This window comes from Grammomys surdaster, unplaced genomic scaffold (genome assembly GCF_004785775.1).
Source record: "Grammomys surdaster isolate TR1022 unplaced genomic scaffold, NIH_TR_1.0 193, whole genome shotgun sequence".
NCBI classification, from domain to species: domain Eukaryota; kingdom Metazoa; phylum Chordata; class Mammalia; order Rodentia; family Muridae; genus Grammomys; species Grammomys surdaster.
This window is the reverse complement of record NW_021604638.1, coordinates 12,576,482-12,589,963: the sequence shown is the minus strand read 5'-3', so window position 1 is coordinate 12,589,963 and position 13,482 is coordinate 12,576,482. Positions and strand designations below refer to the sequence as shown.

Genomic DNA, 13,482 nt, shown 5'->3' with positions numbered 1-13,482 from the left:
ACACACACACACACACACACACACACACACACACACACACACACACACACACAAGGTATAATGGCTAATCTCAGTTGTCAACTTGACTGACTACATCCAGAATCAACCACACATATCAGGGCATACCTCTGAGGATCCTTGAATGCATCACCTGAAGTGGGGAGACACATTCCAAATCTCAATCATCTGAAGTCAGAAGAGCCACCTACACCTGGGCCACACCTCTGATGAGAACTCACATAATAGGACATGGATAAAAAGAAGCCTTTGCTTTTTGCCTGCTTACCCCACTATTGCTGTCCAGTTCATCTCGCCTGTTGCTGAGGCATTCCTTTGTTGGTATTAGAAACTATTGCTTAAGGATCTCAAAAGGACTATCAGCCAGTGGCTCTGTAGGAATTCTCTGGGGACTCCACCACCAAATCAAGACTGCTCAAACATCCACTTTCATGGACAGAATAACTGGCATATTCTTGGCCTGCCTACCAGGAGACACCCACTGTTGCATTGCTTGGGTTTCAGCCTGCAAATTGTTCTAATAAATATCCTTTTAATATGTATCTATTCATTCTATCAAGCCTGTTCCTTATAAAAATCTTTACCATAAATGTGGCTTTTTGTTCTTCTGGAAACTATAGCTGAAAGGAAGAGTTCAAACTTCTGGGCTGGTGTGATAGAGGACCCCGTGCTCTGGTTATCTCTGGTGGGATACAGAGTGGGGCTATCCTCTATACTTTGTAATTCTCTCAGATAAATTACTCCACATTGAGACAATGTTTACATACATAGTTTTTAAATCATATTTATTTTCATGTGCATGGGTGATTTGCCTCTATGTGTGTCTGTGCACCATGTGCATATCTGGTGCTGGAAGAAGCCAGTATTGAATCTCCTGTGACTAGAATTACAAGACAGTTGTGAACTACCATAAAGAAGCCAGGAACCAAACCAGGGTCTCCCAGAAGAGCAGTTCTGTAAGCTGCATTTTTCATCTTACAGCTTGAATACTGTCATTGGGAATGTGGTTTGTACAATCTAGCAGAAAATTCTACTGTGTGCATGTTCCACACATTATTTAAGTATTTTCCTATTGTGGTTTGGTTTATGTGATTTGCAAGTTTTTGCCCTTATAAATAATACAGTGATGGCCTCTATGTAGAACTCTGAGAGGTCTGATTATTTTGTTAGAAAAAAATTAGGGAACTCTACTCAGTGCCAGCGCCAGTCAGCCCACCTGCAGAACCTCCTATTTGATGTGCCAGGGAGGGTTGGTACCTATAGGGGACTTCTCCTTTCCTGAGAAGAAGGGGATGGTCTAAAGGGAGAGGGGTTTGTGAGTGTGTGACTAAGAGGAAAGGAGGGAGGGGGGGTTGTGATGGGGATGTAAAGTGAATACATAAACTAATTAATTAATGAAGAAAAAACAGTGTTAAAAAAAAGAGCTCACTTTGTTGTTTCTTCACCATGCTGGTTATTATTAATCAAAATACAGACTCTTATAACATTACAGGTAAAAAAAAGCCATTTAATTAATCACAACACTGGACATTTTATTGGGTATTTCAGCATTCTTATCTGTGTATGTGCATGTGTGGTGCATATCGATGTTTCTCTCTCTGTGTGTGTGTGTATGTGTGCATGCGTGTGTGCAGATGTTTGTGTGTGTGCATGTATATGTTCGTGTATGTAGGACAGTGGTTGACATGAGGTATATTCCTCAACTGCTCTTCACCATAATATTTGAGACAGCAACTCGCTGAACTTGATGGGAACTGATTCGGCTAAGCTGGCTGGCCAATGAGTTCTAGGAGTTTGTCTTTCTCCACCCTACACAGTGCTGGTATTAAAGATGTGCATCAATACTCTGGGTCTTTACGTGGATTCTGGGAATCTAACCCTCATTCTTGCATGGTACACACTTCACCTACTAAGTCATCCCCAAGCCTTGCTCCCTTACCATTTTTATTGCATGGATCTCTTTATGCCACTCAGCAGTTTAACTATCAACACGATTACATCTTAGTGACCACAACACTTTCTACATGAGTATTTGCCCTTGGTTCTCATTTTGTCAAAGCTTTTCCCACAGCCTGTTAACCCATTTGATTTTTGAGTACCGCCAGTACCCATCAGAGACGTCCCTTCTCCTTTATTTTTCCTGAATAGTGAACTTTAATAAGCACAGCCTTGATGGTAGTTCTGCTTATTTTTAAGGAAATGAGACTCCTTCCTAATAAAAGAACATCCCTTCTTTATTTTCTCTTACTTATTACCTTTTAAGTGCCTACTCTATCGGTAGTTTATTTAGTATATTATGATATATACCAAAAATATGATTTCCCAAATTATTTATGCTATATACTATGTATTAAACATGTGCAATTTATTAAGAACTTACACAGTCAGATAACTCTCTAAACCCTGTTTCTCCATAGATTGTATTCTTTGCTGAGTTGGGGGGGCTTTAATTATTATAGTGATTATGAATGTTTTTATCTCAGAGAAATCTCCTCCTCCTGCCATTTTTTTCTAACTGGTCTGGATTACTCCCCTCTGGCTATTATTTCCGATCAATTTTTAAATTGCTTTGTTAAGTTCCAAAAAGAATCGCATTAGGAGTATGATTGCAAATTATATTAAACCTATAAATTAATTTGGGAACAATGATATCTTCACAGTACTAAATTTGCTAATCCAGCAGCATGATCTATGGCTCCATTTATTCCAGTCTTGTTTAATCATCCTCAATAAAATTCCAGAGGTGTGTGTATTTTCATATAGAATCTGAGCCTTTCTGACTTTATTCGTAAGCATTTATATTTTAATTGTGTTTGGGAATATGATATATTTCATTTTATTTTTGTATCACTTATTACTGGTATGTAACTATTGATTTTTATTTATTTGCTTGGTCCAACTACAAGACTGAAATACATTAGTATTTCTACTAGCTTTTTCTCTCCCTCCCCCCCCTTTTTTTAAAGTTTGTTTTAGTCTCTTGGGCTTTGAGACTATAAGAACATTTTCCGCTTGAAATAAGAAAGCGCCTTCCCATTGCTGGCTCACTAAGGATTCTGATCAGTAATGAAGGGTGAATTTCTTTCAAATTACTTCCCAGCCTCTCCTGAGAGGATCATATGGTTTTATTCTCTGACCACTAGAAAGAAACATTACACCAGTAGTTTTCCTGATATTAAAGGACTTCTCTCACCATATTCTGGGAGAAGCCCCATTTGGTCATAGTCTATGATGCTTTGGTAATCACACTGAATTCTGGGTATACTATCAGACAGTCAGATTTGTAGCTCCTGATCATTAGTTAATTTGATGAGATCTAGAATCACTCGGGAGATGAGGATATGGATATTCCCTGTGATAATTGATCTGTGAAGACCATATTAATCAGGTCCATTGCCATTATGGGAATCCTTGACTCTAGCAACTCAAAGGGGATTGAGTAGCACCTCCCCTGCCCCCCAACCTGTGACTACCAGTGTGATGGGAGAAGTTATTTCAGGCACTATGGCCACCTTGATCTCTTATCATGATGGACTGTGACTTTGAACCAGAAGCCAAAACAAGCCTTCCTTTGCTTAGGTTTTTTTTAAAGCTTTCAAAGTTGTTGCTGTTGTTGTATAATTTTACTAATTTATTTTCTCTGTGATCTGTAGTGGCATATTTTCCCCACAAGTTGGGAGGAGCTAAGGTGGGAGGAGTAAAGAGAGGAAGAGGAAGAGAAAGGAGAGGAAGAGGAGAAGGAATAGGAGGAGCTAAGGAGAGAGTTGTAGGCACCATGGATGACCACGCATGTATTGCGAGCAGTCCTGGGTAACAACTTATATCTAGGTTAGTTAATTGGTTAACACTTCCAATTGTGTGGGCATCTTGTTTATTGAACATTATCAAACTCAGCATGGTAGATAGGCAGAGCCATTTCCCACGCTGGCATCTCATGGGTACCAAGGCTGGTATTCTGTCCCACCTGAGCCAGCGGCCTGAACCACAGCAGCAGTCGCAAGAACATGCCTCTACTCATGACCTCAGGCCTAGCCTAGTCAAGAACATGGCGGCAGATTAAGAACGAGCTAGATTGGGTGCTGCCGATTTAAAATATTACAATAGTGTTCACTCATCCACAGGTCAGAGGGCAACTTGTGGCAATTGCTATTCTCACCTTCCACCATTTGAACCCCAGGGAATAAACTCAAGTGTGAGGCTTGGCAGCAAGACTCTTATACTGGCCTCTCCTGCAGCATTTGGTGGGTGTGTGACCACAGCAGCAGGAAAGAAACCAAGACATTAAAGGCCCATTTCCTGGCTGCGACACTTGGGCAGGTATGTGACCTTGGTCATGTCATCTATCTCATAGCAACTGGAGGGAATTATACCTACCCTGAAGGCTATGGCAAGAATTACAAGCTACCTGATGTCAACTTCATGCTATACAAGTTGTAGACATCAGATATTCATGATGACAGCCAGTGTTTGCTTTGGAATAATCATCTATCCGCTATACTAATTATCGTAAGCTTTTAGAGCTACAGGAGTGATTGATCCCAATTTTAATATAGATAGCGGCTTTTTTCACTGAATTATCTTGACACATAAACAGTATTAGCTCTTGTCTTAGTTAAGGTTTTATTGTTGTGAAAAGACACCATTACCAAGGTAATTCTTATAAAGGCAAACAGTTGGGACTGGCTTACGGTTTCAGAGGTTCAGTCCATTGTTGTCATGGTAGGAAGCATGGTAGCATTCAGGCAGACATGGTGATGGAGAAGGAGCTGAGAGTTTTATATCTTGATCCAAAGGTAGCCTGGAGAAAACTCTCTTGAGTACTAGGAGTCCTCAAAGCCCATCTACACAGTGACACACTTCCTCCAACAAGGCCACACTTATTCCAACAAGGCCAAACTTCCTAATAGTGCCACTTCCCATAGGTCAACCATAATCATAAGACCACAGCTCTCATTACCATTCTGTGTGTGTGTATGTCTGTGTGTCTGTGTGTGTGTGTGTGTGTCTGTGTCTGTGTGTGTCTGTGTGTGTCTGTATGTGTCTGTGTGTGTCTGTGTGTGTATCTCTGTGTGTGTGTCTGTGTCTGTGTCTCACTCTGGGTGGATCTCAGTTTTTCCTCAGATCTGAACCTTTAAGATTGAGAAAGATTGGGGTAGCATTGATCAGCTTCTCTTTGTGCTTCGGCTTCTAGGAAGCCCCAACCCCCTAGAGAGCATAGGCTGGCAGGAATATGCAAGTGTGGGAAGATACGAAAGGATGCTCTTGTCGTTGTGTTGGAATTTGCTTTATGACCACTAATAAGCAGGTTAAAAAACTGACATTCTACAGAGGAGAGCAAGGTGCCACCAGCCATTCTTTCCAGAGATTGCAAAGAGGTAACCAGCTGGACCCTCACCACAGCATCCCAACACCACACTCTCTTTATACAATAATCTAGTGGGAGTAGGGGTAAAAACGTCTCTGAGGTTATGAAGTGTGGGTTTTAAGAGAAAAGGCTTTACCTTACAGCCACCTCTTTCATAAACCAAGACAGGAAGGCTCTAAGGCAGAGTATGATTCAAGAGGAGAGGGGTTTGCCAGAAGAGAAGATAGAACTCTCAAGCCCCAGAGGAGACACCTTTGGGTTCTCATGGAGGCTCTAGAAATGATGAAAGTAAAAGCAGACCATGGTTCTATACCACAAACAAAGAGGGCAGTATAGCAACACTAGAGAAAATGAAGAGGGATGATGTAACCAGTTCTTCTCTCTTTCTGAGGAAATGGTGGCCATAATATATCTTCGGTAGTTGTCTCCAGTCTGAGTTTGCACTGTACTGGCAGCAATGTCTCTTTGAGCATGCTGTGGCATGTCTGAAATTTTTACCACTGATCTTTAAAATCTGTTGATTGTATTATTTCATTTTGGATGGGGTGGGGATTTGATTTTTTATTGGCTAACCTTGCCATGTCCCTTTAAGATTTATGGATGATTTCACCTAGACCATGGAGCAGGGCAGCAGTGAGGAAGAGATTGGATTCATAATAACATTCACTCAGAAGGTAGTTCAATGCCCTAAGCCAAATTATGCCACATCTGCTCCCTGACAAACACGCACCATCACATTACAGATGGTTCAGCAAAGCTTATAGCAATGAAAAAAAAAAAAGGTCCCAGGGGGCTACTGAGGTGAACTTGTCCTATTTTCGAAGACACTTAGGCTATTTTTTGTCTTTCACTCTCTGCTCTGATGCAGAATTGTTCTCTAGAATGAAAGACCTTTCTACGCTGACCCTAATGTCCTCTTTGAGAAAAGAGACCCCAGAAAATACTATCTGTAGGGTTTCAGGACTCTCCATCCCCCTTTCTTTCTGAACTGGCAAGGCCTCATTCTTATGTTCCTTGGCATTCAAGAAGAGAAAAGGATCTAAATGGCGTGTGTCTCTACCTGGGCCCCTGGACAGAACCCAGAGGAAGAGCAATTCCCATCCTCCGCACTCTATCCTCACCATCAGGTACTATTACAGCTTCTCAGAGAAGACCAGGGAAACTGCACAAGCATCTCACCTTCCGCCGAAGACATCAGAGCTTCTATGCTAAGCATAGTACTAGAGAAATGTTCTTATGATATGATCCATCATGCACAAAGAACAAAATTAATCCACACTTAAAAACTCTCTTCCCAAGTCTGAGGTTCCATTCTAATTTATGTTCATCAAAGGCTCTATAGTGTCTCTTCTAGGCACAGGCTTAACTGAAGCTCGGAGGGGGGTGGGTGGGTGATGTGCTATAATCTCCCTTTAATGGAAGAAAAGAAGTGGAGGCACAGAAAGGTGAGGTAATACATCCCTGGTCATCCAGCTAGCAAATGTCCCGCTTGAAATAAAAACCAGATTCTCTTTGGCTCTAAGGCCTATATCCTTTTCACTAAATTCTAATGACTACTCTCACTTCATTGAGCTCAGCAATTTGAATTCCTCCATTTTATCCCTCTGGAGAAAAGAGAGAACTAGACACATATCATTTCAAGTAGAAACCCATAAATATGTAAATAAAATATAGCGTGCAATCAGCCCTCAGGTGAAGGAAACAGAAAGAGAGCCCTTCAAATCAACTGCAGAGCAGGCAATTCTGACCACGTGGGTGGAGTGAGTTTCCACTTGGGGAATTGGAACTTTGCTGGACCATGGTGAAGTGGGCTCTCAGGCAGCGAGTCTTTGATTTACAGGAACCAGCAATCACGTTGGGCGGTGCAATCATTCAGCTTACTGTATGGATTGGTGAACCTATAACAGGGGTAGGAAGAGAGCTGCCTGAGATCTGGCTTAAGCTGGGATTTAAGAAGGGAGGGGAGAGATTTTAAGAGGAGAAAGACACAACTTTAGGTTCTATCACCCTGATTTTGAGATAACCAGAGAGGCTTACAGAGAACAAAACCAAAGCCAACACGTGGCTGTGGCATAGAAGTGGATCTTGGGTGACAGGGTGGCAGAGTCTTTTCTGTGTGGTGCTAGATGTTTCTTTCAGGAAACCAGCAAGCTGGTAGTGAGGCTGTTAAAACTAATACCTACAGACTGAGTCAATATGCTACCTTTCATTTTTCCAAATTAATGACCTGGGTAACATTTCTCAGTGCCATTGTCTTCAGGGTTCTTTAAATAATTCCAGATGATTCATGCAAGAGCCTGCCTCCTAGTCACACTTTTCCTTTTTTTGATATAAGGTATTGCTACACAACCCAGGCTGGCCTTCAACTCATGACATCCTTGCCACAGCCTCCAGCATGCTGGAGTTACAGATATGTCCCACAGTGGCTATCTGCTTGTAATAGGAACCTAAAGGTTTTTCCTGTGTATGACCTCAACTAGAATTGTATGACAATTAAGTTAACACTGCGTAGATAGAGAAAACAGCTCAGTTGCCTCAATAGGGAAATGGTCTGTGTGGATAGTGTGCCCTTTCCTTTAGAGGCAAGCTTCAAAGTGAGCTATCCATTGTCCAGCATCCCTAAACTCCCATTAGATGTCTGCTGTACGGAATACGCTAGAGGAAAACACCCAATGTTCTAGATAAGAAAGCTGACCAGAATGCAGACTGCACTGTGGGTATCACGTTCTGAAATGGCACTCCCCATGAGAGGATGAAGAGCAAAAGCACAAGACCCACAATCCCGATGGGTGCTAGTGCTGAAAACGAACAGGCCAGCCTTCTTGTCTGTATGTAACAGCTCACAATAATAACATCCATAAAACCATCGACAGATAGTGATTTGTTTCATTACAGGCATCTAAGGAGCATTTTGAGCTTTTCAAAACACTTTGATATACATCATTGTCTTTGCCCCTAGGCCTTTATCTCAGGGAGGATGATGAATGATTAAAATGAGATAAAGGAACAAAATGATGAATTAAAAATGAATGAAGCATCTTAAGGGGACAGCATGAAGATGGAGAGAATTAAGAACTGGTTTCATCAGTGCTAAGGAGGCCCCTAGCTTAATGTTCAGGTGAAGTTGGGGAACTCCTCATGGACAGGGCTCAGTTTTCTTAAGCTCCAGATGAATGTATCCCCATTGCCTGCTATTCATCTTCCCCTAACCACATCCTATTCACTCCCTTAGCCATCTTCAGCATTTCCCTTCTCAGAATACAGTTTTCTCTCTCATGTCTCAGTTGCCTATACCACAAGCTGGAGATATCACCTTAGACCCCCTTCTCCCATCCCAACATTTATAGTTCCCTGTGGATCTGTCTATGGCATAACTAGCTAAAACTGTGTTCTGAGCTCCTGATTTCCTATTAGTCTGGGACACTCTTCAGCTAAACTCCTAAATGATCCACCTTCAAGTGTCAGTCTCAGCCTTTACTATGTCAAGGACCTATCAGGTCAGTGACTTGTTATATGCAGTAGAACGAGAATATACCCCTACTTGCCCTCACTGACTTGGTTGTCCTGATATCGTTTTGAAGCTTTGTTGTACTTAACCTCAGCTAAGCTTCTCCCCTGCCTGTCCTGTTCTTTCAAAGCTAGCCTCTTCCACCACTGCCTAGAGCAGAGTTTGGCTCACAGAAGAGAATGAGTAAGTGTTTGGTATAAAGGACAAACACAGCCATTCATTTTTAGCTTGTCTCCATAGTTACTATCCAACCCCATACTTGAGAGGACACTTGTAAGTAGAGAAGGAACCGCCCCCAACCCAGGGCAAGAAACTCCATCAAATCAGTAGTGGGGAGCTCCTTAGAGTCAAGATACTCCACTCTAAGCACTTACACACTACGTAGCCTTGAGCCAATTATTTGAGTCTCAGTACCCTGGTCCCTCTACACCTCTCAGAGCTGACTTAATAATGATGAAGTCACACAGTCAGTGGGTCTACCCCCAGAGGGCAAGCCAATAGCCACAGCTGCTTATGTTTCCCTGTGACTCCTGTGAGCCAGGAGTTCTGATTGCTAGCCTTCACTCTTATACTTTCTGATTCATTGGGTGAGGAAAGACTAGGACTGGGTCTACTTAATTCTTAACTAATTAAGAACTTACTCCTTTTGGGTTACTGTGACACAATATCATAGAGTGGGTTATTTATAAACAACAGAACTTCTGTTTGTACAGTGCTGGGAAAGGCCTGACTACTGGCTCATATACCAGTCTTCTCATTGTGCCCTCACATGGTGAACGAGCAAGAGAGAATGCTGGGGTCCCTTTTACAACAGTGCAAATCTAATTATAACCAAGTCACTCCAAAGGCTCCATCTCCTACACCATCCTATGGAGACCCCTAGTTCAACATAAGAACTGAGGTAACAAAAGTATCCAGTCTCTAGCAATACTGATGCTCCTGGTCCAGGAACTCCACACTGAGAAACACTGTTCTAGATGCCTCTATGGACATTGCTCACCCTATCCTCACAAAGCACACTATTTCAACACTCAAACTTCATTTTTATTTCTTACCCATTTTTTTTTAAATTTTCTAGAATCTCTACCAAGTCTGTAAATTCCTCTGGGCAGAAATTATACTTTCCACACTCTGCACTCCCTCGTTTTCTGTTTTGCAAAATAATGAGTACATTTCCAGTGTGATTAATAATAGAATAGGGAGAGGGGAGAAAACTCCAAATACCAACGGTAATAAAGAGCATCTACAAATGGATATCAGCCCTGGATTCTCTGAAAAATTAATTATGAAGCAAAGAACATTCTACCATCAGTGGTGATGGGAAAAAAAGATTATTTTCTTTATGATACATTTTGTAGAATGTAGGCTATTTGAGATTTAAGCCTAACTTACTTAAATACCAACATTTCTGGAAACACAATACCCACAAACAACATTTCAACTCATAATTTTTATAGTGATAGTCAGACCACTGTGTCTGTCACATGTAAAGTCCTTTATACAGTCGTGGCAACTGTTTGCAATAGGTTATAAATTTTTATTGAGATGATCGTCTCATGATTGAATTTCTAACTGCATTATATGATCATGAGCAAATAAGTCCACAGGGGCTTTGAAAGTGCTTTGAATATCATTTCTAAAGATCAGAACCCCTCGAAAACCTTACATTTACCTTGTGGAAAAAGGGAAGTCTCGTCAACAGGTTCAAATCAATTATTTTTATGGATGACTATTACAGTGCAGAGCTGAGGTAAGGTATTACCAGGCTTAATAATGTACCCTTATGTCCTCTGAAAGCAGTCAGCTTCATAATCAGGTTTCAATGAGGAATTTTACCAAAGACCAGTTTAGAGAAATCGTTGGGAAAATGGACTCTCTGCTCATCATACTTGTTCAATAACTTTCCAAGGAATAAGTCTGAGCCATGACATGTTAGAGATCCTTGGCTTCTAACTATCAGCTGCACTACTGAGACACCCAAGATTGGCTACTGTCAACTCTGCTCTGCCACTCAAATTGGTTCACAAACAACTGGAAACCTAAAGTTTGTTCCAAAACAATTGATCTATGAGGAAACAATGTAAGCACAGAGCAAAATACTACATCTGGGATTGTGCTTACCAAAGACAAAAGTGAAGTAAAAACTTAAGCCACACACACAAACACACACACACGAGGCTGTGACCCCCTACCATTACTTGTGAAAGCAAATGTCAAGCTGTTCCTGAGGTGGTTTGTTATCTACATTATAGTATTTTGCATGTTCTGATCCACTTGATGTCTAAAATTGTGCTCCCACGCTTATGCGTCGCTAAGGATACAGGGGTGACTCTACCCCCATTTTTCCTCCTAAGCCCTGTGGTCTTTTTATTGCACAACACTCCTAAGAGCAACGAATTTAGGGACATGGTTGTCAAACTATAACAGCCCATGTGACATACTCAGAAGTGTCCTGTGTTGCGATTCTTCACTGCCACCTCAGAAGCTTCTTTGGTGCATTTTCCTTCAGAAGTCTACGCTGGATGCTTCACTAAGCCCCAGCACACAGCAGCACAGCAGCACATACCTTTCTATTCATCATGGAGTAAGGAAAGTTTCAGAGCTCTGGAACCCAAATCCCAAGTCCAGAACCTGACTGTACCACTGGTCAATTCGGCAAGCTTTGAATAAAATAAGAATATATTGTCTATCTCCCTTTGTGTCTCTATGGAACAAAAGTACTTTCAGGGAATGATATTTGAGGATGATAAGAAGATAATGTGAGTTTTAGAAAAATGAACATCAGTCTCCCTTAATTTCCTAAGTTCCATTGAGAGATCCGATCTTAGCAAACAGGCAAAGCCAAGAGACCACAGGGATATAGTTGTATACAGAGAAGCCTCCTAGTCACACCCACAGTCAACAGCTCTTAACCAGGAATAGCTGGGAAACAACTGGAGCCAGAAACCCAGAGTTAAAGGAGAATCCAAAGGCCTCTAGTGGCAGAAACCAGCATCCCCTAGAGTATTTGGAGTTGAGTAGTTCTCAGGGACCAAGACAATTTCAGAATCAACTCTGAGAGACTGTCAGAACCAGGAAGCCATAAATAAATAGCTGGAAGTAGGATCTCCTCAGAGATAAAACTAGAACCAGGAACCACCAGGTCAATGACCAGATCTAGTCTGTTTGGTCCTGGGCCAAACAAACTGTACATATTAGATATACAAATGGAACCAGAAGCCTGCAGAGATGTAGTGTACATGGGGATTTGAGAGGGACAGTCAGAAGAAAAATCCCTCAGTGACACAGAACTAAGGCCCCTCAGAAACATGCAAATGGCACCAGGATTTCTCATCATGATGGAGCCAATGTCCCATCAGAAATACTGTCAACATGATGAGTATTTCCATGAACCAACCAAAGGCAGAGGGTTCTTAGAATCACAGCCAGAGCTGAGAGAATCTCTCAAGTATGAGCAAACCCTTAATTGTTTTTCAATAAAAGGAAGCAGATTTACATCAGAGAGACTAGGAATGACCTATACCCAAAAGGCAAGAGGAGGACAAGTCAAAAGAACAGCTCAGTATCTGGAGGTATCCTTACCGGCACACTTGGTCCTGGTAGTGAGGGGAGGTCCTGGTGGTCCTGTGCCCCCCTCGCCTGGTCGTGTGAGCAGCACCCGGATCTCGTACTCCACATCAGGGTCCAGATGCCAGAGCTTATAGTTGGGAGAGTCCACGATGTGGGTCTCGGCCCAGGTGCCTGTGGTTGTGCGGTATTCTACCTCCTTCAGAATGATGGGGCCGTCCCCAATAATGGAGTTGGCATTTGGTTTAATCCACAGGTAGGTGGCCCCCACGGCCAGCAGTTCTGGGGGAGCAATGGGCGTGGGAGGCTCTGAAAGAAAGGAGGCAAGCAAAGGAATTTCAGTCTTAAGTGGCACCTTGAGCTGGATCCGCAGGACCCACACAGTGAAAGGAAAAAACCAATTCCTGAGAGTTGTCCCTGACCTCTATGTGAAGTATGTGCTTGCATGCATTTGTGCATGTGTGCGTGCGTGCGTGCGTGTGCGTGTGCGTGTGTGTGTGTGTGTGTGTGTGTGTGTGTGTGTGTTCCCACTTACTGTTACTTGAGTGAATATGTGTTTAGGGGTGACTGGTTGAGCCTTCATTACCTGTCAAGAGCTGATTCTCCCTCCTTCAGCAACTACTAAGTGCCTGCTTGTAGCTCTTCATTTAGGGGTGGAGCCTTTTAGATTTTTCCCATATACTCTGGTGTTGTCATTATGAGGGTCTTGTTGAAGGACCATGCTATTGAAATCCCATGGGTGCAGCTGTCTCATATACAAAAGACATCATCTCACATCACATGCCTTCAACCTGTGGCTCTTCCAATCTTTAACCTCCTCTTCCAAGTTCTGTTCTGAGCCTTAGTTGTAGGGGTTGTGTTATAGATAGATGTACCAATAGGGTTGCATTGCTTTCTGAATTTTGCCAATTGCGGGTATGCTCGTTCGCTTTATGTCAGCTTGACACAAGCTAGAGTCATTGGAGTGGAGGAATCCCCAATTAAGAAAATGCCTCCATAAAAATCAGGCTGCAGGTAAGCCTGT

General features: G+C 42.2%; 1 protein-coding gene across 1 annotated transcript in view; it reads right to left on the bottom strand.

Annotated features, from left to right (window-relative positions):
- The window catches only part of LOC114623086 (receptor-type tyrosine-protein phosphatase T-like), a gene marked incomplete at its 3' end in the record, with an annotated part of 676,953 nt that overhangs the window by 343,130 nt on the left and 320,341 nt on the right, over positions 1-13,482 (bottom strand). Inside the window, exon 7 of the mRNA XM_028769777.1 lies at positions 12,474-12,767. Within this exon, the coding sequence (XP_028625610.1) occupies positions 12,474-12,767 (294 nt within the window). The remainder of the gene's footprint in view (positions 1-12,473; positions 12,768-13,482) is intronic.